The sequence below is a fragment of the Pezoporus flaviventris genome, unplaced genomic scaffold, assembly GCF_033815535.1.
Source record: "Pezoporus flaviventris isolate CSIRO_AGI_PZ_B2104156 unplaced genomic scaffold, CSIRO_AGI_Pfla_v1 ptg000022l, whole genome shotgun sequence".
Classification (NCBI taxonomy): Eukaryota; Metazoa; Chordata; class Aves; order Psittaciformes; family Psittacidae; genus Pezoporus; species Pezoporus flaviventris.
This window is the reverse complement of record NW_026892570.1, coordinates 2,480,097-2,500,048: the sequence shown is the minus strand read 5'-3', so window position 1 is coordinate 2,500,048 and position 19,952 is coordinate 2,480,097. Positions and strand designations below refer to the sequence as shown.

At 36.2% G+C, this 19,952-nt stretch overlaps 1 protein-coding gene across 1 annotated transcript; it reads left to right on the top strand.

The window, feature by feature from the left end:
- The first annotated feature begins 450 nt into the window (after nt 1-450).
- GKAP1 (G kinase anchoring protein 1) lies at nt 451-19,745 on the top strand. Its single transcript, XM_061456300.1, has 11 exons — nt 451-733; nt 2,364-2,507; nt 6,808-6,885; nt 8,445-8,574; nt 9,570-9,596; nt 10,362-10,504; nt 10,887-10,988; nt 14,806-14,869; nt 16,380-16,450; nt 17,325-17,402; nt 19,432-19,745. Exons 1-11 carry the CDS (start codon nt 521-523, stop codon nt 19,477-19,479), a joined length of 1,098 nt encoding a protein of 365 aa, XP_061312284.1. The 5' UTR covers nt 451-520; the 3' UTR covers nt 19,480-19,745.
- The last annotated feature ends 207 nt before the right edge of the window (nt 19,746-19,952 follow it).

Here is a 19,952-nt window from a genome sequence, read left to right as displayed (position 1 = left end):
GATTTGTTTCAGAGGGTTTTTGTGCGTTTTGGTTAGGGTTAATTTGCTTTTTTTTTTCTTGTGGTGTGGTTTTGTTGTTTGGGTTTTTTTCCTCCTCTTTTTCCTCTCCAGATCATGAATGCCAACTTCTTCCGGGGCCTTATGCTACTTTTTTCTGTCAAACATTATCTTTGAGGAACAAATGTATTAGCTATAAATAACTATAAATAGATTATTCTTTTACAGTTCTTTTCCAGATTCTTAAGATAATACAATTTAGCAAAAATATAAAGAAATAATACAGAGTTTGAGTGATTTTTTTTTTTTAAACGGATTTTTTGGGGGGTTGGTTTTTACAGGCTTTGGTGTTTATTTTGTTTTCTTTTTTGTTTGTTTTGTTTTTTAAATAATAAACCTGCAGCTAACATATGAATTACCGATTGTTTGGTCAAACACTGTTTTCATTCTTATTTCTATGCTACTTTTCTAGGAAACCTAATAACTAAGAAGAAGCCATCTTAATAGGATATCAGATGTGGCAATGGCATCAACTGTAATCAGTTCAGTTCCTACCACCGCATCTCGTTTTGCTTTACTACAAGTGCTAAGTGATACTGACTCAGAGCCTGGAAAAGGAAAAAGTGGCCGAAGTGGCAGTAAATCTCAGGCTTCAGTGGGAAGACAGTCTGCAAATGAGAAAAAAAGAAATAAAAGAAGAAAGAAGAAAGAACAGCAGCAGAGTGAGGCCAGTGAGGTAAAGTGATTATGTTTTCAAGTAGTGGCTTAAGTTGTTATCTGAGAAATAACTTTTGCTGTCTCCCTCCAAGTCATGGGTTTGTGTAGGGTTTTTTTTTGTTTGTTTTTGTTTTTTTAATGGATCAAATGCTACTTAGTCAAAGAGACAGCATTTTTTTTCTTTGCTTTATTAAGAATTGTATAGTAGGGAGTATACTACTTACAAAGTTGAAAAATTCTAATGAGTTAAATTGCTCAGGTCTTTTGAGCAATTGTCAAATTCAATATGTAAAACAACCCAAACCCCCAAATCCATTTTTCTTCTTTTTAATATCTGTTAAGCTTAAAATCTTTAAAATTTTTCTAGTTGCAGTAGAGCTAAGTAAAGTAATTTTTTTTATTTTGAGTTTTGATGTTATGTTTACATTAAGTTTTTGATAAGCATACCCTAATGTGTCTTTATGCCTCCCTTAACATGATCAAAACTTAACTCTGTCAGAATAACTCTGTATGCATATGCATTGCATATATCTACAGAGATTCATTTGTATGGAAATAATACTTTTTCTTGTGATAGCTGAAAGGCAAGGAAGTACCAAGTTTTTTCTTCACCTTAGCATGTACTGTCTATAACTATATTCCAGTGAAATTGTAAATCAGAATGGTCTGCACCAGTTTTTTTGCCAGCACTTCCATATGAAGAAGCAAGCAGGGGTTATAGTGCTGGTGCAGGCAGCAGAAGAGGCAGTACTGAAGCACGGAAGGCAGTGTGACAAGGGACTGTTTAGAGGGGAAGGAAAACAATTCTGAAGTATCTGCATTATTGCCTGATTTTGAGTAACTTTAAGCTAAGGTGATCTGCCATTTTAAGGAGTCCTGACATTCAGTAAACACACATTAAGAAGAACACTCCTACTTTGTTTTTCTTTGTTTCATCAGTCATCTGATAATAGCTTCTTTCTCCCTTCCAGGAGCCTTTATGTTAAAGGAATCCTGTCTCTAAATTGATAGTGTGTTGTATTGCTGCTTTTACTTTCACTCCAAGTAAGGACCAGAAGGTGGTTAATGTTTAGGCTGGAGCAGTCAGTGTCCTTGAGCTGCCAAATTTGCAGGTTATTTGTGCACTGTGAAATTTTACAATCTTGAAAGGCATCTTTAAGATGGCACTGTTGCATACTTTTGGTGCAGCAGTTAATGCTTACTGCAGGTTCTTAAAATCTGACGAACTACTGAGGACTAAGGACTGTTTGTATTGTTCCCTTTCTACCTGAATCTCTGGTTCTTCTATTTGCTGATGCCAGATTTATGTATACCTCCTTTCCTTTGGCATTGTATCTAACTTCAGTCAGGTGTGAGCACAATATGATTCCTGATACAGCAAGAAATCTGTCAGACAGTTATCTCTTCAGATTTGTTGAAAGTATTTTCAGATAGCAAAGTGTATTTACTTTTTCGTTGGTTTATGTTATGTCTGTGGTACTTCTGATCCACATTTTCCCATGATTTGATATTATGGGTGTGTACCATAAATGATTAAACAAAAATGTACCTCAGACTACAGGTGAAGCACACACATTAATGTCTGAATGCTTTTGTTGGTCCATTAAGACTGTTTCTGTGTACTAATGTTAAAAATAACTGGTTTTCAGCTCAGAAACCTTGCTTTTAAAAAGATTCCTCAGAAGTCCTCACATGGAAGCTGTTTATCTCAGCATGAACAAAAACTGAACACTGCAGTGCAGAAGAGCACTCGGGAAGAAAACTGGCAGGAGTGGAGACAAAGAGATGAGCAGGTACATCTTGCTGTGTTTAGCTGTCTTTGGCTTTTCTGAAATATGTTACTTCATGAAGTTAAGTTTCATGGAGAAAGAGAGATGGAGAGGAAGCAAGTAGAAGTACTGCCATGGAATGATGGTGAAATGCTGTGGTGGGAGCAAAACTGGGGAAGTTTTGGTGGAGCCGTATACCCATAGTAAAGTAGGCTTGGTAAGTTTTGTTAGGCGTAAAATAATTGGCTCCTTTCTAGGTAACAAAGAACTGAGTGCTGACTGGCCTTCATCATGCTAGGGTACTCCTGTCAGTGCAAGAACATCTGGTTTTTTTTCATGTTAGAACATTGTAATTGCGATTAATATTGTAAGTAGGGTTCATTAATACTTGAAGAATACAATAGAGATAAAGCAAAGGCTGACTGTGTCTGTATGAAGGCAGATAAAATGTTTTGACTGTGTTTCTTTTCCCCAAACTACCACAAATTACACTTGAAATGCACTTAATCTGAAACAGTAATCAAGTCCTTACCTTGAACAATTACAATAATTTACACTTCTGACGTCAGTTAGGAAGAGTAGTTGCACTTAAAACTAGTTTTTTTAGTGCTTGACTTGAATTCAGCATTATAATGCTCCTGAAGAAGCATACAGTGATTTTTCTTGGTCTTTCAAATGATGAGAATGTTATGAATTGTTCACAGTACTCAACTATTTTAGGCCAAAATAGCATAGATGGGCAAAGAAAGAATTTGTTCTAGTGCATTTTTTTCTCATAGTGCTTAAAGAAAAGCTGTGGTACATTTTTTTCTAAATTCCTCTTAAGTTACTGTCTGGTCTGCAGTTATTTACTATGGATAATAGTTTGGGTCCTTTTGTTATGCTTGAAGATACCCTTCGGAGTATGCAACTTTGCAAAAACTTTTTGAAGGCAAATTGCTAGGAAGTGTCACCAACTAGAGTTAAAAAGTGTTTCATGAAGCAGTTGAACTTCTATCCTGTCATGTACTAGGATGTTATTTTCTTTTACAGAGAAACTTTGATACTATAGTATTGAGCTACTTCTTGTTCTAATTAACACATGATACAGAAAGCCAAATTGATGAAAGACTAACATTTGGGTATTGTCCTTGGCTTGGTTTGTTGTTGTTTTTTTTTTTGGGGGGGAGGTGTGGGCGTGTTTGATTTTTGTTGTTGTTGTTGTTTTTGGGGTTTTGTTTTTGGGTGTTGCTAATGCTTTGGTATAGGTATCTCCTTAGACAGTGGAGCAATGACCTAATAATCCCCTTGAAAACTTCCCGAGCTAATTAACTTCAGAACTACTTTTTACGGTATGGATTTGCTTAGTTCAGTAGTCACAGGGCTTTTTTATTCTGTGCAGCATGAAGAAATTATTTTGAGTAGAGAATTCTGTATTCTCAATTACTGGGTGATGAAAGGGTCAGGCAAAGTTATAGATGTCTATTATAACTAATTGCAATCTGAGCTATAACTCGATTATAAACATCCATTCCTACTAATTGCAATCTTACTGAATTATATGCTGTCGAGTTACCATGAGGTTCTTTTATTTAAAAAAAAACTTCAGAGCAATTACCATAATTCTAACATATGATAGTTATTCTAAAAACATCTATGAGTTAATATAAGCATCTCTTCTGCAAGATGGAGAAACTGAGTTGCAGGAAGGTTCAAACTGCAGATGGCACATGCTTATCTGAGAAGAGAGAAGTGAGTTTGAATTCTTCAAATTCAGAAGGTGTGAAATCCTAACCTCTTAGTTCCTGTTGATAATTATGAGGTGAATTTTAAATGGTATGCTGCAGGGGATAGTGATGTTCAGTAAGGGGTTATAAGCAGTGTCTCCTTATTTCCAGAGATCTGCTCCACACAGAGCACCTCCCAGTTAATGAAGAATTCCTGATTTCGTATTTACCCTCAAAATTACCATACTGCCTGGCACTTTCATTTCAAATGATTGTCAGTATTTGTCTTCAGCTATAGAGCTATGATGTATATAGCATGGTCTTTCTTCAGCAGCTTTTAAGAGAGTCGCTGTAAGGGATTTGTGCATGGATCTCAATTTCTTACGACTATTAGATGTGCTCCCAGCACCTAAGTGAAAGGAACCTGTGGTTTCTAGATTTTTTTTTCATGAGCTTAAGTGGTTGTGATCCGTAGTCAGGCCATGCACAGAAGCAGAACCAAACGTGCCTGGGAAGCTAAGAGACTTTAAAAATACTCAGACCTAAAACTCTAAACTCCACTGTTTTGTGTAGTATTGACCTTTGTTTGGCCAGCTTCAGTCAGCTTTGCCCAGAATTGTACTGCTAGGTAAACAACTTATGGTAGGGTTGCTGGAGATCACCTAATGCTATTTTTGTGGGATTGTTTAATAGTCACAACAACATTGTGATAGCACTTTTTTTCTTTAATTATTTAGAATCTTACATGCAAAATTAGCACTTTCAGAGGTAAAAATCGTGATCTCATCTTTTTTGTGTTTAGCTTATTAATTGCTCTCTTTTTGATAGTCTCTTTTTTTTTAATCTCCAGTCTCTCATTTTTCTTAATGTTCCTGTTGAATTTTCCAGTGTAGTAGACTAAAAGGCCTAATTTTTGGTAGATAACTGTCATTGTCAGGTTGGATTCAACAGTTGCAGGCAAAACCAGTTCATTGTTTCTTGGGGAGTTTCAGTCAATTTAGCTTACTGTCAGTTATCAAACCTCTAATTACTGATTCTGATATTGAAAGAAAACAAATACTTGAGAAAAAAGTCCACCCTGGAAGCTGCAAAACCCCTCCACTTTGTTGTCTGGTCCCCTTGCTGCAGGCAGCACAGGTTGTGCAGGGGGTGCTCTGTTGAAGGTCATCCCTGCCAGCCTCCACTCCTGGCTTGCTGCCTGTGCATGCAGCCCTTTGGGGTTCTGAGGCACCTGCAGCCTGGCTGCCACGGTATGTCCTTGGCTCTCCCACACCTCCCCTGCTAGGAAAATGTTGCCAGTGAGGCCCCGTGCAGTCAGTCAATGGTAAGTTTAAATCACAAGCCAAATGCGAAGCTAGGAATGATAGCACCCCAAAGTCTGTGTAAAACAGCAATTTATGCTGAGAGCACTACTCTACTGTATTTCAAATAACCACTCAAAAAGGGCTGGTTTACTGTGGTAGAAACTAGAAGCTACTCAGATTTTCTATTAAGTGAGACTGATCATATGCATCGTTGAGCAATTAGGAAGAATGTGTGTGCTTTTACACCATACAATAAATGACTTTCAAGCATATATAAAGCATATGAGAACTCTGAGTTTTTTTTCAGAACATGGTTCCTATAGACAAAAAAGGTAGTGTATGTCATGCCCCCCAGTTTGAGCAAAATACATTAACACCACTGAACTGTTTTTATTCACTATAATAGCTGTTGTAGTTTATGTTGAAATTAATGAAAGGACCTCTATTTGAAATTTAAAGAACAAGAAAGTGATGGCTAAAATAATTATTTTTACTAATTAATATTTCATTTAAGGGCAAGAAAAAGGGGATGGCTGTGCTGCCAAATGGAAGCCTTATTCTTCTTCATATCACACAGTAGATTGTAGTGATTCCTTCAGAGAACAGACCTCAAAGGAACCAGTTTTGCATCCAACAAGTTAATCTTGGTTAATTTTGCCTTACACAATAACATAAGTTAGTAGATGTTTATACCTTTACATTATTTATTTTGGCTCCATTGAACTGTTGCTGGAATTGGTCTTCTCAGGAGCAGGGCTTTCCTGTGGTTTCGTATTTCTTATGACACAAGATACCCTTAATTCCTGTTGTGTTCCTTAATTCCTAGCTCTTAACAACTCACACCAAGAAAGCTTTGAATTTTTTTTGCATCTCCCTCCCTGTCCCCAGAAAAAGGCATGTTTAACCTAATTTTTTCACTGTGATGGATGAGTGCTTAGACTTCATAGTAGGCTACAATGACATTTTTGTCCTTTGACATCCTCTGGTTTTCATGTTTCAAACTAAAAAACTATATTAAAGAAATCCCATGTTAATAAATCATCAGGATGGGAACCATTACGTAAAGGTGTGCACAACTTCCTGTATGTTTCCATCCATCACAAAGTGTCCTGAAGCAAGATACTTTATGGTACAAAAAGGTACATTGCCAGTTAATAAGACCCTGTGTCTCATCAGTGAGACTTGGCTTTTTGGCAGTTGTGGTGATACACATATTGAAACTGAAATTTTAGTGTGGTCTTAGTGGATTTGTCTGCCTTTTTTTTTTTTTTAACCAGCCTAATTACATGAAATATGTTAATTTTGTTTCTTCAGCTGACATCTGACATGTTTGAAGCTGATCTTGAAAAAGCATTGCTGCTGAGCAAACTGGAATATGAAGAACACAAAAAGGTATTTGTGGGATCCATCCTAATGGATCCCTAAGCTGTACAAGTATGAGGTTTGAATTAAAAAGGGGGGGTTTGCCAAAAAACTAAAAGTACCATTTTCTTCTAAATTGTTTATTATCATTGTTCAAATGCTTAGGAGTTCAGAAAAATACTGGATTTGAAAGAACCCATATATAATAGAGTTGGGTGGTTTGGTTTGTTCCTAATTAGCCTGTAAAAGTGGAAAGCTAGTTCTACTTTTCAGTTTTCTGGCACATGAATATGCTGGAATTTAAGAGTATGCAAGAGATCTTGAACTTCTGCAGAAAACATCCAGCACACTTGAAGAATAGGAGAATCAAAGCACAGATTTCTTATCAAACCTTAATGTTATTTATGGTTGAATCATTTGAATTTTTGCTAACATCTTCTGAGTGTAAATATTTTAGTCCTAGTAAGTGTTACACATTTTCTTAGCTGGTCAGGATGCTGTTTTCCCAGTGATTCCTACGGAGCACTGGAGAATTGTACTGAAGTATGCTTAGGTGAAATTTTTCTTTCTATCAGGAAGCTGCTCGTTTGAAATAAATTAGGAGCCAATAAAATGTTATTAAAATATCTAAATATAATTATGCATCATAAAAAATTGCACATCTCTGCAAATATCTCTGTACAATATTTCTTTTTTTGAGGTGGGAGTACCACAGTTTTTTGAAAATCAAGGATAAATTTTTAGCTTCCATACTAAAAGTTAATTTTTAAAGTGAAGATAATCTTCAGGCATAGTAGCATAGCACTGTTTGTGGATTTTTGAGAATTATGTCCCAATAATTTAAAATGTATATTTTAAAAATATAAAGTACATGAGTACACTGAACAATTCTCATTTCTATGGGAAAACACTTAATTTCCATATTTGCTTATATATATATTCTTAAGATTATTTAACATTTAAGATTATTTTTAATGAAAATATTTCATTAATATTTAAGATTAATACCTGGGAGATTGATAATTTGCTAAGATTGTTAATGTGGATGTGTGGGGATGGGGAACTCTGGTTCAAATGGCTGTCATGTACCAGGCTGTCTGATTTCAGTAGCAGTAAGGTCAGTTGGGTAGAGCATTGCTGCACACTAATGGCTCTCTGACTTCTACTGAATGAGGAAACATTTTTTGAGAATAAAAGAAGGTACAATAAACCACTGCTGTTGGGGTTTTGTGTGGGTGTGTTTATGAAAGTACTACCCTGCCTTGTGTAGCACACGTCATTCCTACATTTGACTACCATGTATTTTCAGTTTATAAGTTTCTGGATAAAATTTGGTGTAGAAGGTTCAAGTATAGGCTGGTGGTTCATTTGCTGTTTAGTGAAGAGCAATGCTGTACTTCAGGGAACAGAATCTATGCTTTATTGCTGATATGTTTTGCATTTTTTAGATGCATCTGAAGCCTGCAAATTACTGTTCAGGCTAAACTCTCCTTTAGTACATTATCAGTAATTTTTTTCCTTTATGAAGAGTCAGAAAAAAATATTTGGGTGTTGAAGAAAATTATACCAGTGGGACTTTATTCTTCTAGGCATATGAAAACGTTGAAAGTACTTCACCTCAGTCAAAGTCTGTGAATAAGAAAGAGAAAAAGAACCAGCAAGGAAAAGACAAACCTCTCACTGTGTCTCTGAAAGACTTTCAGTCAGACAGTAATATAGGTATGCCTTATCATACCATATGAGCTGTTCTACTTGGAATTTTCAGTGTGTGCGCTAACAGGAAAGTGCCTTTCTGTCTCTCTTCATTAACACTGTGGTTAAACAAACTGAATGAGTTGCAGTCAGTGTGTCCTACAGAGTCTAAAACCTAAGTGTTCATTATATAATAATGAAAATAAGAGCTTAAGGAAAACATAATTTCATGTAGTACCCCTGGGATGAACTCAAACACTCTTAATTTGACTTTTAAAAATCTACGTTTTTTTTTGTTTTACTAAGTTTGCATTTCTCAGGCAACTGAGTTTGTCATTGTTTATCTTTCTTTGTGATACTAGCTTTTGTTAAGATGAGTAAATACTGAAATAACTTCTACTCATTAGATGCATGGTTTATATGTTTGAAATTCCTTCATCTGTGTCTATAGAGCAGAGATTCTGAGCTTTACTGAAGAAATCAAGGTAGATTCTAGAAAAAGAAGAAAGTAATTTGTTTTCTGAGGTCTTTATTTTGAGAATGTTTTTATCTAAACATACAATAATAAGTACGTAATTTCCAAATTATCTGAACAGAGGAAAAATACCGAAAGCACAGCAATCTGAAAGGCATGGAAGGCATTCAGGTATACAGTGAGATACGTGCTGTAAAAGCCTAAATAGATATAAAAGGAAACAAATCAAATTCCTTAAGTATCTGTACAAAAGACATTGCCTTCCACTTTAACTGAAGCAAACAAGTATGGGATGCTGCTTTTGATTAAGTACTCTGAAAGATCTGGAAGAAGATGTAAATACAGGGATTGGTATAATACGTAGTTTATGATCTTGGCCTCAAATGCTTTAGTAATGACTTATATAATTCTGACTTTTGAGAGGACAGTTAATTTTGAAGAACTTAAAAAGGTGGTGTTTTTCCCCACTTTTCAAAATGTCTTGTTTCAGTAGCCATCTGTACAAGATTTGAGTAACTTACTGATTTTTTTTTTCTGTTCTTTTCAGATAATCCTGCTAAAAAACATGAGGTAAGTCTTACTCAAACTAGTTTAATTAAAAAATTCTGAAACCCAACCAACCAAAAAAACCCCAAAAAACAACAACAAAAAAACCCCAAACATACCCACAAAGAAGCCAAAACCCACAGAGAAACTACAACTACAGTTCTTAGGTTTAGAAGGTAATTGTTTTGGTGTTTTCTGTAGTGACAATCAACTACACATTCTAAAACTGACTGATTGTAAATTTGGAAAAATCTTCAGATATAGATTCAATAGAAATGTATATCCCCAGTTCTTGCATCTTGAGAACTTAGTATTGGCTTTCTTAGAATTACTCAATGCTTCTTCAGTTTTCCAATAGTCTTTGATGCAACATGCAGTTTTAAAAGCATGTTAAAAAACGCAAATTGTAGCCAAAAAGAGAAGCAAATCAGGTAAGAAAGAACTGTGATGCTACTATGTTGCGGTGCAGTCCACAATATTAAAATTCCTAGAGGGAAGATTTTTTTTTTTAACAGTTGAATAAAAGATAAATTACTAAATTCCAACTTCATTCTTTTGTGTAATATCATCAGCTGAATGTTAACTGTTAATTAGTTTCTGGGCTTTTCAATTGGTATCATATTCTTTCAATGGAAGTTACAGTATTCTTGGGAATACACAACTTAACTAATTATTTAAATATAATGCTTTTCCATGGCATGCTATTTTTAAGATATGTTGGTTTCTACCTCAGTATTAACTTACATTAAAAGGAACGTATGTTATTGTACTTATTTTTGACAGGAAGTGAAAGCTTCCCAGTCTTCATTGCATGATGGAAAATTTTTCAACAGGCTGGAAGATGATGTTAACAGAATACTTCAAAAAGAGAAAAGGAGAGTCCATCTCAATGATTACAGTGAAACAGATAACTGCACATCTCATGAAAACAATCAGGCATGTAAAACATTCTGAAGTGAAGAAATTTGCTTAATGAAGCTTAGTCAGTGATCAGAAAGGAGCACCTAAGGGGAAGCACACATCAACAGCATGATAATTTTAAAGAATTAATAAACTCACAAGACTGTAATATTTTTATATATATGAAGACATATTTAAATTACGTAGTTTTTTTTACATAAAACACTCGTGATTGAAATAATTTTTGCGCCACAGAACATGCCAATATTTATTACCGTGTTTCTTATCTTTTTGGTACCTATTCAAATACCTCTTTATTTTTTATCAGAAATTCTCTTCCCTAACAAATAAGTTGCCTTTCCCGAGAATCAAATTCACATGACTAGATTATTAAGAAATAATGCTTTCTTGCTTACAGGGGAGTGTTTTGAAAGATGAAAAAATAGAGCAACTAAAGCTCGAGCTTGAAAAGAAAGATGCAGAAATTGAGCAGCTGAAAAACAGAATAACTCAGTGGGAGGTACGTAGCTGATAATAACCTTCAAATAGTAGACAATTTAAAGTTATTGTTCATTTGAAACAAAGTATTTATTAAAATGTGACTGATTTATAGAGATGATTTAGACTGGCTGCAGGTTACATTCTTAGAGTGCAGATATTTCCTTCAGTACCAAATGAAGTGGTCTTTCTTGATAAGTAAGTTAAGCTTCTAAAAAAAATCAAAAGAATCAAGACAAAGTATCTAGGAATAAACTCTCTATCCAGCATATCAGTCACTGCTTGTTTTATAGGATTGCTATGTTCATGGTCAAAAAAATAAAATTGTAATTTAAGACTAGCCAAGATCTTGAGCAATCTGATCTGCATTGGAAGTTAGCTTTGCTTTGAGCAGGAAGTAAGGCTTTCTTGTGTCTGTCCCAACCTATTAATTCAACTTAGATTTTCTTGCATATAAGAACTGCATATCATTGGGACTTTTTCTAGATACAGTCCAATATTTGGTTAAAATCAGAGCAAATTTTGTCAGCTTTGAGAGAAATTCCTTTAAAGCTACAGTGCAACAAGAATGGAGTCCTGTATTTTGTTATATCGTTTCCTATTACATACAAGTGAAATCGGAAATCTGATTCACCATATGCTAAAACATAGCAGGAGAAAAAAAAGATTTGCTCATTAATCATAGAATAGTTAGGGTTGGAAAGGACCTTAAGATCATGTAGTTCCAACCCCCTTGCCATGGGCCGGGACACCTCACACTAAACCATGTCACCCAAGGCTCTGTCCAACCTGGCCTTGAACACTGCCAGGGATAGAGCATTCACATCTTCCCTGGGCAACCCATTCTAGTGCCTCACCACCCTTACAGGAAAGAATTTCCTCCTTATATCCAGTCTAAACTTCCCCTGTGTAAGTTTTAACCCGTTACCCCTTGTCCTATCACTACAGTCCCTAATGAAGAGTTCCTCCCCAGCATCCCTATAGGCCCCCTTCAGATACTGGAAGGCTGCTATGAGGTTTCCACGCAGCCTTCTCTTCTCCAGGCTGAACAGGCCCAATTTTCTCAGCCTGTCTTCATACAGGAGGTGCTCCAGTCCCCTGATCATCCTCATGGCCTTCCTCTGGACTTGTTCTAACAGCTTCATGTCCTCTTTATGTTGAGGACACCAGAACTGCACACAATACTCCAGGTGAGGTCTCAAAAAGGCAGAGTAGAGAGGCAGGATCCCCTCCTTCAACCTGCCTCATGCTCCTTTTGATGCAGCCCAGGATACGGTTGGCTTTCTGGGGTACAAGCACACACTGCAGCCAGCTCATGTTCAGTTTCTCATCAACCAACACCCCCAAGTCCTTCTCCGCAGGGCTGCTCTCAGTCTCTTCTCTGCCCAACCTGTAGCTGTGCCTGGGATTGCTCTGACCCAGGTGTAGGACCTTGCACTTGGCATGGTTAAACTTCATGAGGTTGGCATCAGCCCACCTCACAAGCGTGTGAAGGTCCCTCTGGATGGCATTCCTTCCCTCCAGGGTATCAACCGAACCACACAGCTTGGTGTCATCGGCAAACTCGCTGAGGGCGCACTCAATCCCACTGTCCATGTCAGCGACAAAGATGTTGAACAAGACCGGTCCCAACACCGATCCCTGAGGGACACCACTCGTTACTGGTCTCCAGCCGGACATGGAGCCATTGATGACAAATCTTTGTGCACCGCCATTCAGCCAGTTCTTTATCCACTGCGTGATCCACCTATCAAATTGATGTCTCTCCAATTTAGAGACAAGGATGCCGTGTGGGACAGTGTCGAACGCTTTGCACAAGTCCAGGTAGATGACGTCAGCTGCTCTGCCCCTGACCATCAGCTCCGTAGCCCCATCATGGAAGTCCACCAGATTGGTCAGGCAGGATTTCCCCTTAGTGAAGCCATGCTGACTGTTACCAAGCACCTTGTTGTTTTTCTTGTGCCTAAACATGCCTTCCAGGAGGTTCTGCTCCAAGATTTTGCCAGGCACAGAGGTGAGAGTGACTGGTCTGTAATTCCCTGGGTCATCCATTCTCCCCTTCTTGAAAGTGGGGGTTATATTTCCCTTTTTCAAGTCATCAGGAACTTCACCTGACTCCCATGATTCATCAAATATGATGGACAGTGTCTTAGAAACCTCATTCACCAGCTCCTTCAGGACCCACAGGTGGATTTGTTTCATCAGGTCCTATGGACTTGTGCACATTCAGGTTCTAAAGATGGTCTCGAACCAGATCTCTCCTACAGTGGGCCTAAGGTCTTAATTCTCACAGTCCTTGCATCTGCTTTCCAAAACTTGGGTGGTGGGGTCAGAGCACTTGCTGGTGAAGACTGAGGCAAAGTAGTCATTCAGAACCTCAGCCTTCTCCAGATCCAGGATAGCCAGTTCTCCTGATAGCTTCTGGAGAGAGCCCGCGTTGCCCCTAGTCTGTGTTTTATTTACAAATAATAAATGTATTATATACATGTAATTTAAATGTAATAAATGTGTAATTGCACTAGATGGAGTAGCTAGGGAAATTGCCTCCTTGTTTCCAGTACATGTTAGCATTTTTTGGCTAGTATCTAGAGCATGAAGGGCAAAATTTCCACAGGGAACTGGCATTGTAACAAAATACAGTAAAGCATCATAGAAGTATTTTTATAATATTTTATCATTTTATTTATTGTTTAAATTAGACTGGTCAGGCTGACAGATTTGGAGTTTTCTGATGCTTCCAATAAGTATGTGTAGTAATAAAAACATAAACTTTGTTCACAGCTGTTTACAGATTGTGTACTAAGGTTGGAATCCCCAGGTGAAATTTGAAAGCATAAAACCATTCGTATCTACTTCTATCAGCACTCATTCACATTTGACAGAATAAACACGATGCATAAGGATACTGGTGAGGTGATGGGCAATGTTTAATTTCATGAACTTGTCCAGAGGCATGAATACAGTTTTAGGTAGCCGTGAATGTTCTCGCTTAAATGAAAGTTAATTATCCTCAAGAACTGATGTGATACTCAAAGTGGAAGATAGTAGCTTCTTTATTAGAAAAAAAAAGTATGTCTGAAATTAAACTCTTTTTTTTAAAGCAAACTGTATGAGAAGACTTGTGACAGGAAAAATAACTTTACAGCTAAGGTACCTAGCTAGAACTGACACTGGTGGCCAATTAAGGAAATGACTCACTTGTGAAGAAAATATGGTGGTGTCAAATTGGAAAAGCCAGCAAAAATAGGTTCTTGAGCAGAAAAGTGTAAAGAATTGAAAAGGAAAGGAACTCTGATGTAAAAACTAAGGAAAAAAAACTAAGGAAAACTAAGGGAAAAAAAAACAACCCAATCTGTAGAGCAGTGGGATCTTTTCCTACTTATCCAGCAATGTGGCAAACTCTTTATATTACCTTGGTATCTAGAAAGCACATTTTAATTGTTACAATTTACCAGGGCAGAAACCAGAAAGCCCTTGATGCAACAGGCCTATACACTTGAGGCAGACCTGAATGGTTATTTCTGCACTATCAATGCATTGACATAACTTTATTATTTTAACTTGCTCTAAGCCTTTTGTTTGCCTTTTTTCTCAGCTCTTAGTTATAAATCCATTTCTGTTGTGTATTCCTTATGTTGGCTGTGATTTAATTAAGACACAGATGATCTTAAAGGTCTTTTCCAACCTAGATGGTTTTATGATTTTGTGATTCTCTGATTAGATTCTCTGCAGAAGTTGTCATTTTAAACTCTAAATCTGACTGTAAGTCAAGCTTAGCGCTTAGAACACTTTTTTTTTTTTTTAGAGTATACATGTAATAATTCAATCTTTTAATACAGGCAAAGTATAAAGAAGTAAAAGGAAGAAATGCACGGCTTCTGAAGATGATGCAAGAAGGTGAAAGTAAGTAGGAGTTTATCAGGAAATGTTAAAGTGTTCTTTTTAAAACATGGAAGGAATTTACAAAGCCAATTTTTAAGAAGAGCTTGATTCAGTGACAGTTATAAAGAACTAAGAAGCTACTAATTTGCAACTACTCCAGTGAACTACAGAATTTGGTGGACCACACATTATTTCTGTTGTTTTATGGTGGAATAATCAGTTGTATGTTGAGATCATTGTTTGAAACATAAGCTGTCCAGTTATAGTTTACATAAAATGATTCAAGTGAGCTGTCACTAGCAAAAAAATACAAAAACTTACGTGTTCTGTACTGATCTCATCACAGTGTCTGTTCAAACAGACTTAAGGAAACTGTTCTGTTCTTAATATCTATGCAAGCTGTGCTTTCAGCTGTTGGAAACACCCTTCTACACCCAAGCCACACAATTAACAGTGACAGCTAAACCACAGGGTTATATATGTCACTGTGATAATTTGCTTCTGTTATAACACTATTCAGAGTTTGTTGCCAAAGTTTCAAGAAAGATATGTTTGTGTATATATATATAGACACTCGTACATGTATAAATACCCTAGTATCTTTACACTTGTTACACATAGTTGTACTTCAGTATTCCTGTTCTTGCTTGATGAAGTGGTTTGAGTCTGTGATGCTATCCAGATTAATTCTGTTGCAAAATTAGATTTTTCAGTTTCTTAAATTAGCTCTTGAATGTTCTTCTCCAGGCTAATTTTTTAGCTAAAAAAGAGCTCAAGTTTTTCCTTCAAAGTACACTTACAAAAACTAGGTCTTGGCTAGTTCAAGTGTTCATAATGTGATGATTCATTCTACAAATTTTAACTAGGAACCGTGTTACTTCAGGTCAGTGTCTCAGCCAAGATGAAATATTTCATCTTGCAAGGAAAGAGGTGAAGTTCTCAAGTTTTTATCTTTGTTTGTAGAATAGCAGCATACTAGAAAATGAGAAAATTTGTGGTTTTCTAAAGACCTGAGTATTTTGCATTTTGAGGAGAAGGAAGTTCATGGCAGAATTGAAAAAACTTGATTTCTTCATATTGAGAATTTTAAGTTGTCCTCAGATGTTTCACAGACACTACCTAAATAGCTTAAACATCTCTGTATTTGAGTAAATAGAAGTTTCCATAGCTACAATTGAGCTCATATGTAAAACTCAGGATGGCAAAATCTTGATCCATTGTCAATACTCAGTTTTCTGATGATATTAATTCATAATGGGTATCTCTAAAATTCAGGCTGCTTACAGGGTTAATGGTGGGGTAAGTAGTGCAAGGTTAGGGGTTAATCTCCAGAATTTTTCAAGCTGCTGCTAACGGTACTGGTAGCAAATGGTTTGGTTGATTTGCATTACAACATCTACTATTCTTCTAGTGAAGGCAGCATTATTTAGAGGTATCCAAATAGTGACATAAAGTGATGCCACAGTGATATTGCACAGGAAGACCTATAATTCTGGAAGGATCCTCATGCTGTATCTTCCTCTCTCTGCAGTGAAAGACAAAGCAGAGATACTCATGCAGGTTGATGAATCTCAAATTATAAAAAATGAATTGACCGTACAGGTAAGCAAAGATTTCTCAAGTAAAAATTTCATGGGCATTTCAAAGATGCTATATATTTAAGGCAGTGATAGAGGTGGGTAGGGAGGAAACAAAACTGAAAGAAAAACTTGTTTGAAGCAAAAAATGTTACATTTCATCCCTAGCCCTGCACTATGAGTGTCAGAGGACATGTGTTACGTAAATCTCCAGTATGACTCACTTGGAACTGCTACTGGAAAGACAGCAGACCTTAACATGCCTAAAATGATTTTGCCTTGAACAGCACCTTAGGAATATCATTCCCTCGTAACTCATGCTAGGAAGCTCAGAAATGTGCTTCAGAAGATGTTTCTTTCCTGCTTGTGGGTTTATTTGGTTTTGGTGGTGCTGGGTTTTTTTATTTCTAGTCTTAAGTTTATGAACACAAAAGAGCAACAAATTACTTAAGATGTCAGTTGCCAAGTAACTGTAGACTTACGCTTCATTTTTGGTCCAGAGCAACTATTAGTTCTAAGCTGGATGTCTTGCATATAACACAGTACTGTTTTTGATGGTGATGTAATAAGCTTATTTGTGTTGCATATATCTGTTAAGTTTTATGGAGTGAATTAATGCAGAGTCCAAATGTCAGAAGAGTTTTGAACTTCATAGCTTTTCTGTATCATTATGCAATAAGGTGTACTGGTGTATTACTGCACCAGTAAATATTGCTTGGGAAATGGAAGTCATTAATTAATATTTTACTTGTGCTTTCAGTTCATGCTAATGATAGTGGTAGTCACTCTGTATTACCTGTTTGTACAACATAGTACTAATGGAAAACAGAACTGACTTGATAAACTAATAGACATTGAGGATATTTTATAAATTCATTTTTTTGTTTGTTTGTTTTCAGGTAACTATACTTCATGCAGCATTAGAGCAAGAAAGATCCAAAGTGAAACTACTGCAGGCAGAATTAACAAAATACCAGGTAGGTAATTTCTGTATTTGTAAGTTTACCTGTTCGTGATGTAGCTGAGGCTAACATGAGGTAACAAGCGCTGAGCTCACTTGTTACCTCTTAACTTCTCCAGGTAAAAAAAAACAAAAACAAAACAAAACTGCAAAAAAAAAAAAAAGGAAAGAAAAAGTAAAACCAAACCAAAAGAGGCAGCTTATATTGTAGGGGGAAAAAAGACCAAACAGCAAGTCTAAAGCACTGTTTTGGCAAGTTGAAGTCTACCACCGGTTTTGTACTTTAAAACATCTTGAGATATACTAGTAAACAAACATACTTCAAGCAACAAGTTGATATCACTGTTGAAGTCTAACTGTGTGTAACTGGACTAACTGTAGATTTCATGGCTTTTTTGCCACATTCTTTGGCTCCGTATCTTAGTTCTGTCTCTAGATAAATCTTTGTAGGAGTCTCGCACCAAATTGTGTGGAAATGTAAGTGATGAGATCAGTGTCTTCCTCACGGTGTATGCTGTTTTGTCTTGCTGATTGCTAATGCAACTTGTATTAGTGAATTTCAGTTAACTTTTGCATAAATGTTATGCTGCTTAACATTCTGACAGTTTTTTTTGAAGGGTGACTATTTGCAAATAAGGATTTATACTTAGGCATGACTTGACACATTTTGGGCATTTTGGTTTGTTGTTTTTTTTTGTTTGTTTTGGCTGTGACCTTTTGCACAGGTCCCAAGGAGAGCCTGTTGTATATAACTTCTAAGGTAGAAGTTATATACGTATATGGAAACTTCTAAGGTAGCTGTGTAGTCTTTGGCAAACTATGCTATTTCAAATTGCAACATATTGTGTTGGATTACTACAATTTTGTGAAAACTGGCTAATTAAGGAGCAATTACTCTTTCTGAAGCAACACATCTTTTCTGATTACTTCAGATTCTTTGGCTAGCATTACACAGGGTTCTGTATGTAATCTCCTGTCTTTTTCTGTTGTCTTTTTCCCCTTGTCACTTTACCACAAGCGAGCAAGTTCCTTCTAAAAATTTTATTGCAGCGGTTGACTATGTATGTTTGCTCAGTCCCTTACAGACAAGCTGAGTGCTCATACCTCTAATTGAAACTAAAGTAAATCTCGTCAGATTCAGTCATTAACATCACTATTCTGACTTACAGCTTCAGTCTGTGTTTTCCCCTGCCATCCATGCCTCTGCTAATTTTTTGTCTCTGTAAATAGAAATTTTTGAATAAGGTAAATTTATCTGGTGTTTAATTGCAATAAAGAGGATGAAAAAAAATTACAGTAAAAAATTTATGAAAGACCATTACAAAAAATGGTCTTTGTTATATACTTAGAAATTACTGCAAAAATAACCTATTATGTTGTTCTTTTTCCTCTTCCCCTGACTCTCCCACACAGTCCAATATGCTTTTATTTTTTTCACATCTTGCTGTATTTCTTGCTTAATTTATCACCCTGGGGTTTTCTGTTTGGCTGGTTGGGTTTATACTTTTTTAACTGGGGGGTGGTGTGTGTGTGTTTTGTTTTAGGAAAACACTCATCTGCCTTGCAGGCATTGCCTGCTTCTGCTTTTATTATTCTTCTTTGTAATCTTGCAAGCTGACCAGGAGAATTTTTCTTATATTGCTACTTTTTGTGGCATTGTCTTGGATAACATGAAGCACACATTTTATAGAATACTGCTTTAAAACATAAGGATGCCTTTCAAAGAACAGTGACCAAAATTTGTGGATTAAAACCAAAGACATAAAGAACAACAACAAAAAGCAAATCAGTGTATTTTTATCCTTAGATGCTAACATTTAAGAAGGTATTCTGTAAATGGCTTCACTCTTGTAATTTATATAACAATACTTGACATTCAGATGAGTCTGCATCCCATGATAACTTGCATACTTTGTTAAATTATGCAACTCCAGTAGGGTTTTTTTTTCTTGTTAATTTATACTACTTTAATATAAATATAACTGCAGATGAAAGTGTCATGTCTAGTATATTACCTAAACTTTTGTTTTAATTTTTTCTTGCAGACTGGAAAAAAAGGGAAAAAGCACTCAGAATCTGACCAGTGCAGATGATCTCCTCTGCCACCAGGTTCAAAGCACAAAAACATCAAATCTTTCTTCAGGGTTTTGCAGAAATTTATATATTTGTTGCACAACTGCTAAACTATGCAGTTTTTGACAAGAAAGAAACAATTGCTAGTTTGTTTAACAATATAAATAATCGATTTGTTGCACTTTCTGCTACAGAAAATTGGAAAACTAGTATTCCAGCAGAGATGAAACTAGCTGTAATGCCGTTAGTTTTTAATCATTCAATAAAGTTCACTCTTGCATCTCTGTTTGAATTCTTGCTTTCACAAAATTTCTCAAGACTTCATTTAATGATTGTCAAGATTCAAATGCATTAGTAGGCAAATGATGAAAGTTTTACCAAGTCTAAACTGAAATTGAGACAGCTCATACAAAAGCATCTCGCAGTTGCTGAATCCAGATATGGGGTGTTTTTGTTTGGGTTTTTTTTAAAGTCAACAGCCACTATCTTCTCC